This window comes from Ranitomeya imitator, chromosome 10, assembly GCF_032444005.1.
Source record: "Ranitomeya imitator isolate aRanImi1 chromosome 10, aRanImi1.pri, whole genome shotgun sequence".
In the NCBI taxonomy this organism is placed as follows: Eukaryota; Metazoa; Chordata; class Amphibia; order Anura; family Dendrobatidae; genus Ranitomeya; species Ranitomeya imitator.
The window spans coordinates 14,363,660-14,376,433 of record NC_091291.1 but is presented as its reverse complement, the minus strand read 5'-3'; the positions used below and the strand labels follow the sequence as shown (position 1 = coordinate 14,376,433).

General features: G+C 40.4%; 1 protein-coding gene across 2 annotated transcripts in view; it reads left to right on the top strand.

The window, feature by feature from the left end:
* The window catches only part of LOC138651412 (carcinoembryonic antigen-related cell adhesion molecule 1-like), a 50,068-nt gene that overhangs the window by 28,192 nt on the left and 9,102 nt on the right, over positions 1 to 12,774 (top strand). Inside the window, exons 6-9 of one of the 2 annotated variants that reach the window (XM_069741595.1) lie at positions 371 to 607; positions 1,411 to 1,743; positions 3,203 to 3,310; positions 10,638 to 10,662. In XM_069741595.1, the coding sequence (XP_069597696.1) occupies positions 371 to 607; positions 1,411 to 1,743; positions 3,203 to 3,310; positions 10,638 to 10,662 (703 nt within the window). The remainder of the gene's footprint in view (positions 1 to 370; positions 608 to 1,410; positions 1,744 to 3,202; positions 3,311 to 10,637; positions 10,663 to 12,774) is intronic. The other variant, XR_011315483.1, reaches the window with a different exon arrangement.

Sequence of the window (12,774 nt, the reverse complement as noted above, 5' to 3'; positions counted from 1 at the left end):
TAGATAGATAGATAGATAATAGATAGATAGATAATAGATAGATAGATAATAGATAGATAGATGATAGATAATAGATAATAGATAGATAGATAGATAGATAGATAATAGATGATAGATAGATAGATAGATAGATACATAGATAGATAGATGATAGATAATAGATAATAGATAGATAGATAGATAGATAATAGATAGATAGATGATAGATAGATAATAGATAGATAGATAGATTGAAGTTGCATAGATAGATAGTTATGAAATAGAACATATAATATTTACAACTAATATAATGATGCATTATATATACATTCTTGAACCTTGCATATTGGTAATACGTGTTTATTACATCTATCACTTTCCTACATCCCAGGGTCTCCCGATGGGAACATTAGCTGTACTGCACAACCCATAGGACAGATCATACAGCTCGGCTGCTCCTGGCCCGGAGGAAAACCTGCAGCCGATGTCACCATGATATTTGATGATGTGCGAAATACAAGCAGTAATGAAGTGTCCAGAAATGTGAGTTCTATCAGTAATATCCACGGGAGCAATCTCACCTGTAATGGTAACCAGAGGAGAACCTCAAGCTGCGTGCTAATATTTGGTAAGAAGTCCGTAATGTCATTTCAGCCATATGTATGATACTAGATGCAGTACATGAGATCGATAGATAGGACTTAAAGCTCCTGCTTAAACTGAGAGCCCCATAATGAACTTATCAATGATGTGTCGATCAGTAATGCCGACCAGATATTTATGTTCCCAGGATATTGCTATTTGGCTGCTTTTTAGATCAGCTCCATTAGGGCAGAGCTGTGATGTTACGCAAAAGGCAAAACAAACCTCATGAGGCAGACGTCAGTTTTTGCTCACTTCAACCGAAAAAATTAATTCCCAACTCCAACTCTGATTAATGAGAATAAATTCCCGGATCAACGACCCACCCCTAGAAATCTGGGGCATATAGCATACAGTATTATTTCTCCAATTGAAGCCATCCTGGCCCCTTTGATATCAATTAAACATCACAACATCTGGGGGCCAAAAGAACATAAGCCCACCCATTGAAGTTCCGAGACGTCTTTCTGTATATACCAATGCCCAAATATTGTATGTATTGTCGGATTAGTAAATCAATATATTAATGTTCCCATCATGTGCACCGTTGCCTGTCTTTATGCATTCCGCCTTTATATTACTTGACTTGGCGGCAGCTACCTGGCATTGGTGGCTACAGCTAAGGTTCTACTGACTGATGTGCTGTCCCTCTTCCATGTGAGCATTTTACCATCCAGTATGGGGTGGATTTTGGCTTCCCATGTGCATAACCCAACATTGAAGTCTTTCTTGCCTTGCCTACGCATAGGGAACTAATTATTCTATATGTTCTTCTCCTTCTTCCATCAGAGCCTCCAATGTCTCCTGATCACAAGAACGATACAGTTACTTCAGGTCTAGTCGGAGGTGCAATCAAACTAACCGTGGACCTGCAAGCTGGAGGCCAGTCGCGGGCCACTGCCCTAATGACTCAGGCCCTTCCGGCTTCGTTCTCTTGGTACCAAGGCAATAGTTCTACTGCGATTCAGAATGGCGGTAAATTCAAGGTGGACTCCACTTCCTATGCTTCCACTCTCAACATCGATAAGTTGACCGAGGCCGAATCTGGAGATTATAAATGTGTTGCCGAAAACTTTATTGGAAAAACAACCTTCCTTTTCAATGTTAAAGTTTCCAAAAGCGGTAAGTCGCGTCCGATGAATCCATCATGGTACATTTTAACTAAAGATTCTGCCCCCTGATTAGTATCGGTGCCAGGAATCCCCAGCAAGGTAAGTAATGCACGGGCTTTCTTGAGATCATTGGAACTTATGATTAAAAAGACATTTCTTCATGATCAGAAATAGATAAAATTGTAAAGTGCTTGTAAAAACAACCAACTTTTCAATTGAAAATCATCTACGGTCTCAAAGGGATTTTTAGCTCTATAGTTTATTGCCACCGTAGAAGATGTGGATTGTTTTCTAGGCAAAGATCCCACACTTGAAAGCTCCTTTGTAAAACTGGAAGATCATGGATCTGCTGGATCCAGCCAGAATCTGATCTTTTAGAACCAAAGCTGTCATTGCTAGAAGCCTTGAAGAGCGTCCAGTTCGGACCAGTGGCTCAACCATGCTACTGTTCGGAACTTTCAATCTTCACAAGTGCACTGTTCCCTCTCAATAAGAAAGTCAGAAGACATAGTGGCGGTGCACTCCCGCCAATAGGCAAGAATAACCATTTTGTGTACAATACATGCAAGCTAGTTCTAGGTCTACGAAACAGACACTCTTTAAGGCTATTTGTTGGGAGTCCTGAATGGGGGACCTTCTTCTTTCCCCCAAGAATTCCATAGGAGAATATTTTAAAATGGGTTTTCTAACCCATCCCTTTTGGATTCGGTAAGATTGTCCATACTGTTAAGCTTAAAGGGATTTTTAGCTCTATAGTTTGTCACCGTAGAAGATGTGGATTGTTTTCTAGGTGAAGATCCCACACTTGAAACCTCCTTTGTAAAACTGGAAGATCCTGGATCTGCTGGATCCAGCCAGAATCTGATCTTTTAGAAGCAAAGCTGTCATTGCTAGAAGCCTTGAAGAGCGTCCAGTTCGGACCAGTGGCTCAACCATGCTACTGTTCGGAACTTTCAATCTTCACAAGTGCACTGTTCCCTCTCAATAAGAAAGTCAGAAGACATAGTGGCGGTGCACTCCCGCCAATAGGCAAGAATAACCATTTTGTGTACAATACATGCAAGATAGTTCTAGGTCTACGAAACAGACACTCTTTAAGGCTATTTGTTGGGAGTCCTGAATGGGGGACCTTCTTCTTTCCCCCAAGAATTCCATAGGAGAATATTTTAAAATGGGTTTTCTAACCCATCCCTTTTGGATTCGGTATGATTGTCCATACTGTTAAGCTGAATTGTAGAAACCCCACCTATTTATATAATCTTTACCAAGTCTCTGGTGACTTAATTTGCCAAGTCCCCAAAGGATATACAGTAACCAGTCCCTAGTTCCAGATCGGTAGTCCAGTTATCAGAATATCATCGTTGTCACACAACTACAATAATGGTTTAAGGTGGAACATAACTACTTAAAATGCTCTATTTCCTTTTTAATGAGACCCCTGTCTGAGTCTTATGCTCCTTATTTTTCAGGTGGTTCCAGTGGTGGACTGGATGGTGGAGCGATCGCCGGTATCGTTATCGGAGTACTCGCTGGTGTGGCCATTATAGGAATCATCGTGTTCTTCATAGTAAAGAAAAGTATGCATCCGTCACTTTATGTATAGCTTTTTGGTGTCTACGTGTGATTAAATATAGTTGTCTGGGCGTTCGATTTATTATGCAGAAACCTTCAACCTAAATTTTCCAGGAATTGACCCCAAAATGTCCATGACATGTCTCTGGGGCGATTCCACTTGTTGAATCATGCAATAATGCAAAAATTCCCCTTCCTATCATCTCTCGTAAAATCTGACTGTCCTATGGACCGGACCTTTACCTGGGGAGGTGCTTATGCAAATTTGCATAAAAAGGGACTTTTTGGAACTATATAAAAATGAAAAATTAGAGAGGTTCTGGATAAGAAATGTTATATCTCTACTTTGTCTTTCTGGATATCAGGCTCTGTTCACATTTCAGCACTTTGCTGTATAAATCCTAATGTGCCCAGAAACTCATTAGCCAAATTTGCCACAAGACGGCCCTTTTTGGCATTCATTTAGCTGGTGTTGATTGGTATAGCATTTTTATTGATGGTATTGGAAACATTGCTCAGTCCAAGCTTTATAATTTTGTTACACTGGGACTAATGGGCAAACATTGACATAAAGTGGCATTCATCTTGGCAGAGAATGTGATGAGAAAAGAGCCGACTTTGTGTGTCCGGTCCTGTTTTGTATCATTATTAACACTGGTACTTGTACCATTTATGTAGTACATTAATTACGTTTTAGATATACTGTAATGTATGGATTTTATGTTTTTTAGCGTTTTACATTTTTGTACTACATGTTTAGTTAAAGTGTTTCTGTTTTTAGTCATTTTTATGCTCTCTAGGTGTATTTTGGCACTAATTGTTGCCAGTAACAATCAGAGCATATTGTAGAGATGAGCAAATCTTTTGAAATAATTCAGAATTCCCAAATTTGCCAAATTTTACCTGGAAATTTGATTTGCCATAAATTGAAAGTACTCCAAAGCCTCCAGAACCCCTGAAGAGATGTGTATGTTTTAGTGCATTACAACACACTATTGAGGAAGCTAACTACATGTCCCTCCTGGGACTTGCCCCACAGACACAGTGACTCTCCTAATTTACAGAAACACAGTGACATTCCTAATTTACAGAAACAGTGACTCTCCTAATTCACAGACATACTGACTCTCCTAATTTACAGAAACAGTGACTCTCTTGATTTACAGACACAGTGACTCTACTAATTCACAGACACAGTGACTCTCCTAATTTCCAGAAACAGTGACTCTCCTAATTTCCAGAAACTGACTCTCCTAATTCACAGACATAGTGACTATTTTACTTTACAGACACGGTGACTCCTAATTCACAGACATAGTGACTCTCCTAAATCATAGACACGGTGACTCTCCTACTTCAGAGACATACTGACTTTCTTAATTTACAGACGCTGTGACTCTCTTAATTCACAGACATAGTGACTCTCCTAATTTACAGACACAGTGACTTTCATAATTCACAGACATAGTAACTCTCCTAGTTTACAGACACAGTAACTCTCCTAATTCACAGACACAGTGACTTTCCTAATTTACAGACACAATGACCCTCCTAACTCACAGACACAATGACTCTCCTAATTTACAGAAAGAGTGACTCTCCTAACTCACAGACACAGTGACTCTCCTAATCTACAGAAAGAGTGACTCTCCTAATTCAGAGACACAGTGACTCTCCTAATTCACAGACACAGTGACACTCCTAATTTCCAGATACATACACAGTGACTCTCTTAGTTTACAGACACAGTGACTCACCTAATTCACAGACACAATGACCCTCCTAACTCACAGACACAGTGACTCTCCTAATTTACAGAAAGAGTGACTCTCCTAATTCACATAGTGACTCTCCTAATTCACAGACACAGTGACTCTCCTAATTTCCAGATACAGTGACTCTCCTAATTCAGAGACACAGTGACTCTCCTAATTCACAGACACAGTGACTCTCCTAATTTCCAGATACAGTGACTCTCCTAGTTTACAGACATAGTGACTCTCCTAATTCACAGACATACTGACTCTTCTAATTCACAAACACAGAGCCTCTCCTAATTCACAGGCACAGTGACTCCAAATTCACAGAGTGACTCTCCTAATTCACAGGCATATTGGCTCTCCTAGTTTACAGACACAGTGAGTCTCCTAATTCACAGTCATAGTGACTTTTCTAATTCACAGAGTGACTCTCCTAATTTACAGACACTGTGACTCTCCTGATTCACAAGCATTAGCGACCCTCCTAATTCACATACAAAGTGACTTGCCTAAAGGCTCCTTCAGATGTCCATGATAATTGGTCCGATATCCAATCAGAATGCACGGACTGACAGCACATTTCCTGAGCCGAGCGTAATAACTTAATGGAAATATATGAAATAGGAATACATGCTCGAGTCAGGAGATGTGCAGCCAGTCCATACATTATGATCTGACATCAGAACCGATTATCATGGAGGAGCCTCAATTTATAGACACAATGACTCTCCTACTTCACAGACACAGTGACTCTCCTACTTCACAGACACAGTGACTCTCCTACTTCACAGACACAGTGACTCTCCTACTTCACAGACACAGTGACTTTCCTACTTCACAGACACAGTGACTCTCCTACTTCACAGACACAGTGACTCTCCTACTTCACAGACACAGTGACTCTCCTACTTCACAGACACAGTGACTTTCCTACTTCACAGACACAGTGACTCTCCTACTTCACAGACACAGTGACTCTCCTACTTCACAGACACAGTGACTCTCCTACTTCACAGACACAGTGACTCTCCTACTTCACAGACACAGTGACTCTCCTACTTCACAGACACAGTGACTCTCCTACTTCACAGACACAATGACTCTCCTACTTCACAGACACAATGACTCTCCTACTTCATAGACACAGTGACTCTCCTACTTCACAGACACAGTGACTCTCCTACTTCACAGACACAGTGACTCTCCTACTTCACAGACACAGTGACTCTCCTACTTCACAGACACAGTGACTCTCCTACTTCACAGACACAGTGACTCTCCTACTTCACAGACACAGGGACTCTCCTACTTCATAGACACATTGACTCTCCTACTTCACAGACACAGTGACTCTCCTACTTCACAGACACAGTGACTCTCCTACTTCACAGACACAGGGACTCTCCTACTTCATAGACACATTGACTCTCCTACTTCACAGACACAGTGACTCTCCTACTTCACAGACACAGGGACTCTCCTACTTCATAGACACAGTGACTCTCCTACTTCACAGACACAGTGACTCTCCTACTTCACAGACACAGTGACTCTCCTACTTCATAGACACAGTGACTCTCCTACTTCAGACACAGTGACTCTCCTTCTTCACAGACACAGTGACTCTCCTACTTCACAGACACAGTGACTCTTCTACTTTATAGACACACAGTGACTCTCCTGTGTCTCTCTCCCTATCAATTAATTCAATATTACACTCTTTTCCTTTTTTACACACTATTTATACAGTTTCTTTATTGCTGCATGACTTTCTCTCTATATCTCTATTGCTAATTTATGAGCTGTGACATCTTCTCACAATTCGGATCCACTATAAAACGGCTGCTTCCTTCCCTGCCCCTGCTTTTATACCAGCTATGATAATCCCTCCTAATTGGCTTTTGCCATATACCATATAATGCAAATCATTATGGGGAAGCCTGTTTGGCCATGCTGAGTTCATGTGACACTAATGTGAAGCATCAGTTCAATTTTCGGCATGTTCATGCAATTCCTAATAATTTGACAAGAATTTGATTAGTAATAATTTGATTTGCTTATCTCTAACTGTAACATACTGGATTTTTTAGTCTTATAGGATTTATTATTCTGTTCCAATCTGATGTTTAATTAGTGGTACTTCAATAAAAGACGCTATAGTATATCCAGTTGAAATGTCTTAAAGTGAATCTGTCAGCAGGATTAAACCCACCTGACTATTTATATGCACATGTAGCTCTTTCAAAGACAACTCCAGCAATACCTTTACATGGCCTGTTTGTTCCTCTGTTACTGAGAAATCGGTGTTTAAATTGATATACAAATGATGCTGAAGTGCTATGGTAGATCTGAAGCATCTGTCACTCCAACTCTATTCTCCTGCCTCCTTTTGCTGGACTAAAATCTCTTTAAAATCTATAAAGTCCGTTGTATTTGGCTTTATCTATGGTATCAATTTTTCTTGGCTATCAGCTTTGTTTGGGATTGTCTATAAGGATATTAATGCCTTAGGGGACTTTTTTTTACTTAGATGCATACATTTCTGGATAACAATAATTTTAACAATTAGGTTTGACTAAAATGTTTGGGCCTGCGTGACTTCTAGAGCCGTTATGCATCACAGCATGCGTTAACTGTGAATCTGAAAGTTAGCTTGCCTAATGTTAATCTGTAACTCTTATCTCCCTTCTCCCGAACCATCTTCTAAGTTTATTTATGACAGCATTTAAGTTGTGTGGAACTTTGATGTGGTCATAAATCAGCTTGCCTTATATCAGTCTGCAACTCTTGTCTTTCTTCCCCCGAATCAGCTGCTGAGCTGACTTATAACAACATCTAGGTTGAATTGAACCTTCATGTGGTCAAAAATCAGATTGCCTAATATCAGTCTGTAACTCTTATCTTTCTTCCACCCCCCGAACTATATTCTAAGCTGATTTATGACAACATCTAATTTGAGTTGAACTTTGATGTGGTCATAAATCAACTTGCCTAATATCAGTCTGTAACTCTTATCTTTCTTCCCCCTAAACATCTGCTTTACTGATTTATGACAACATTTAAGTTGAGCTGAACCTTCATGTGGTCATAAATCAGTTTGCCTAATTTCAGTCTGTAACTCTTGTCTTTCTTCCCTGGAATCATCTGCTAAACTGATTTATGGCAACATCTAAGTTGAGTTGAACATTCATGTGGTCATACATCAGCTTGCCTAATATCAGTCTGTAGCTCTTATCTTTCTTCCCCTGAACCATCTTCTAAGCTGATTTATGACAGGATCTAAGTTGTGTGGAACTTTGATGTGGTCATAAATCAGCTTGCCTTATATCAGTCTATAACTCTTGTCTTTCTTCTCCCGAATCAGCTGCTAAACTGATTTATGACATCATCTAGGATGAATTGAACCTTCATGTGGTCAAAAATCAGATTGCCTAATATCAGTCTGTAACTCTTATGTCTGTTTGCCCCCCCCCCCCCCGAAATATATTCTAAGCTGATTTAAGGCAACAGCTAATATGAGGTGAACTTTGATGTGGTCATAAATCAACTTGCCTAATATCAGTCTGTAACTGTTATCTTTATTCCCCCCTAAACATCTGCTTTACTCATTTATGACAACATCTAAGTTGAGTTGAACCTTCATGGGGTCATAAATTAGCTTGCCTAATATTAGTGTGTAACTCTTATCTTTCTTCCTATGACCATCTTCTAAGCTGATTTATGACAACATCTAAGTTAAGTTGAACGTTCATGTGGTCATAAATCAGCTTGCCTTATAGCAGTCTGTAACTCTTATCTTTCTTCCCTGAACCATCATCTAAGCTGATTTATGACAACATCTAAGTTAAGTTGAACGTTCATGTGGTCATAAATCAGCTGGCCTAATATCAGTCGGTAACTCTTATCTTTCTTCCCCTTAACCATCTTCTAAACTGATTTATGACAACATCTAAGTTGAGCTGAACTTTGATGTGGTCATATATCAGTTTGTAGGTATTCAGAAGGCTAAGGATAACCGTGACCTTGACAGATTCTCAGTTATTCAGTCCACTATGAATTGTGACACAATGAGGCGTAGAAGTCAAACTGTCCAAATTTTTTTAAAAAGCCCAATAGCAAAAATTATTTTTAGCAGAAAATTAATGTGTTTAAGTAAAAAAAAAAACTGCTCCCTACAGTTTGGGTCTAACATTTACCTTTCGTTATTCTTGTATGCTGGAAATAACCCACGGACTTTGAACACTTAGGCAGTGATATCTCATATCTTTCCACTGGCCATGTGCTTTCTTTTACTCCACGTTTTATATGTGGTTTATCTATTTCTATGCTCACTTTACGCGTTTCGATCCATTGGGGTTGACGTCAATAATCCACTGATCCCTAAGCCGATATCTAACCTTTAAAGTTTATATCTTCTTTTGCAACAGTTTTTTTTAAGAGCTCGTCTAAAATGTGTAACTTTGCAAATGGCCTTGAATTAAAATACCTTGCCGTTTCATGTATACAGCTCCTACGCAGACCTATGCAACTCTCTCCCAGCTGTTTTTTATGTCGTTTTGCCTTATCTGTACTAATTGAGACATGGCATAGCTTTGGAAAGAAGCTTTGGGCGCCAAATAGTAGATTTTTAAAGAGAGTAGGTCAGCACAAAACGACTGTTCAAACCAAGCACTTGGTGTATCCTCCCACCTACTAGCTTTGCACTTATTTCCACCTTCCTATGTTTTCATTGAAAGCTCTGGCTTTAAGAAGGACGAAGGTAGATGAAGAACAAATACCATATAGTTAGCAGGTGCACTGAACTGTTTGGTCACTCCAGGGGTGTTCTTAATTTGAGCAGTCATTTTTGACTCCCTTTAAGCAAAATGATTTGCCAATTTGCATAGTTTAAAGGGACATTTCCATATTCATAAATGGGTATTTTTTGGACAGAGCTTGTAAAAACAAGCACTTTTCCAATTTACTGATTATTAAAATTTTCATCCGTTCTTGAGATATCAACAACTTTTCTTTTGTTTACCGCTCATCGTCTAGGAGACCGACCACCGCTGCTACACAGCCAAAAATGCATAGTGCTTTACAATGTCTTCTCTATGGATCTTGTAAACGCTATTTTAAACCTGTTCAGAATAGCTGGAGAGCGCTATTACCTCCTAATGATGGGCGGTGCTTAAATTCTAGAATGCAGCGGTGGTCGGTCTCCTAGGCAACGAGCTGTAATAACAACAAAAGTGTTAATATCTCAAGAGCGGCTGCAAATTTTAACGAGCAGTAAATTGCAAAAGTGCTTGTTTTTACAAGAGCTATCAGACGGTATCCATTGATAAACATGATTGGAATAACCCTTTAAGTTTTAGGCGACGCAGTATATGTTTGGCTTTTATTCCTCTCCCCTGGATCGGGAAAAAAAAATCACAGTAGTAGCATTTTGCCGCCTGCTTCATCTCTGGTGGGCTGCTTTATCTAGTGCCGGGGCTACCAACAATGATAATTGTTGTTTCTCGTCTATTTATTCTGCAATTTCTTCATTTCTACATCTTTTGCTGATATAACACATTTCTGTATCCTGCAGAAAAGCGGAGCGGTGAGGACAGAAGGTAAGAGCTTTATGTACAAATGGACGAGTTTCTAGAATGGGAAGAAACTGCTGAGTCTATTTGTTACATAGATGGACGTAAATCGCACGGATACTAATCCTAATCATCCTTGTCGTTTCTTTTTCATTGCTAATCCATAAATTGTTTCTTTTTTTTTTTTCATCAAGCGTAATTTCTGATCACTCAATTTCGACCGTTCCTTTGCAAATAAAAGGTGCGCATGTAGCAGAGCTGAATCTGACAACTGAGCCGTGCAAAATTTAGACCCGGGTCTATGTCCGCGGACATCGAATGGTAGCAATAGAGACGCAGCGGCGCTCCTTTATTATTAACCAGTACGGTGCAGGACTGCGTATCTAGTGTTGGGCGTCTCTGTTTTCAGCACCCGTACTATTGTATGGGGTATGCATAAATCATGCGTCTGAACGCAGCTGTTAACTACACGACCCAACCTGATCTTCTTATTGTTTAGTTAAGTCTCTGCGCCTTCCCGAAACACGGTTTCGTATTGTAGCAGCCGCTCACTAGGATGTAGCAGAGCTGGTTTTGTTAGCTTGTCATTTGGCATGAGTCGTCATGGAGAGTTAGGACTTATGCACAAAGTAGTTGTCACCGGTTTACCGCGACAGAGAAGAGCCAGAAGACCACAGCGTCTGATTTCTCCTACCCCTGCACTGATTAGAAGCACTTCACGTTCATATTAAATGGTTCAGGTTTCTTTCAGCAGTGCAGGGGTTAATCTGCTCAGTTGAGAGCTCTTCGAAGTTTTCCTGTATTAAGGTTCTCAGCTGTTCACTATTAGCCACTCCTACCTCCTATGTAATGTTGGCCCGACTATCACTCATTGTCAGAGCTACCTTATGCTGCATGGCTGGTGGTTGTTGTTGGTTATTATTTGAGAAGGCGTTTGGTGGATTTATCTGTGACTGTTGCTAGGTTTTGATTGTGTGATAATTCCCCTTCTTCTCCTACTTGGTATAACCCCATCCTCCACTCCCCGGTGTATACCTCTGTTATATGTGTGTGTATATTTGTATGTTTGGTATTTTCCTTTACCCCTGTTCATTTTACCTTGTTAGTCTGGTTGGTGTATTATGGTACACTACTGTCTACCCTGGGTGGGGGAAAGGTAATGACTGAGGGCGGATTCAGGAGGTAAGGCAAGATATGTGGCCCCCGGCGTCAGGGTGAGCTAGGGTGCCCCTAGCATTAGGGACAGGGATGGAGTCCCTGGTCCCGGGACACCCCGACAACAGAGCCAAATTGTACGATGTATAGGATCATAACATGGGTGTCAACTTGCTAACCAATGAGGGTCAAACTATTGGCAACCCCAAGACAAACCTTGTCAAAACGAAGCAGTGGCCATGCATGCATGCCTACCCTCCATTCATTATGGGAGATAGTATAATATATCAGCATGGTAAAAGGACAGAGCGGACGTGTGCATGCGCGGCTACTGCTCCAATCCTTCAAAACATTTCCGAGCCCCATTGTTGGGATTTTTTGGGGGTCTTAGTCACTGATCTATAAGTTATAATTAATCCCATGGATACAAAATAGCTTTTAGCGTTGGCAATAACCCTTTAAATGAGCAAATGAAGTACTTTTTTTTAAAGTCTATGGTACTGATGACCATAGCTAAATTCTGAATGGAGCTTTCTTTAATAGTGCCATAAACTTTCCATAAGGGCAGGACACATGCGCTAGCCCTTGTCTATTGTCATAAGTGGTAAAGACTTAGTGGAGCATGTACAACTAGTGTTCCATATAACTCCTCTTGGCTTTTCATTGAGGCTGGGGTGAGTGAGGCGGACCCCTGCCCTAGAGATAATTTGAGCTACCAACTGTTGAACCCACATCCAATGGATAGGTGATAATCTGCTTAAACTGGAATACCCCTCTAAAATAACTTTCGTCTGTGTCTGTAGCCTGTTTTCTCTACCCTCCATGAGACCTTAGATACTTTCCCCCTCTCCAGTGTGGATCAGTTTACGATCACGTCCCCTTCCCACCTGCTTTCTCTGACACTGATTAAAGGATGCCGTTATCAAGATCTCTGATGGATTAATATTTAGTGCACAGCTAAATACAGAACTTACAGATACCGTA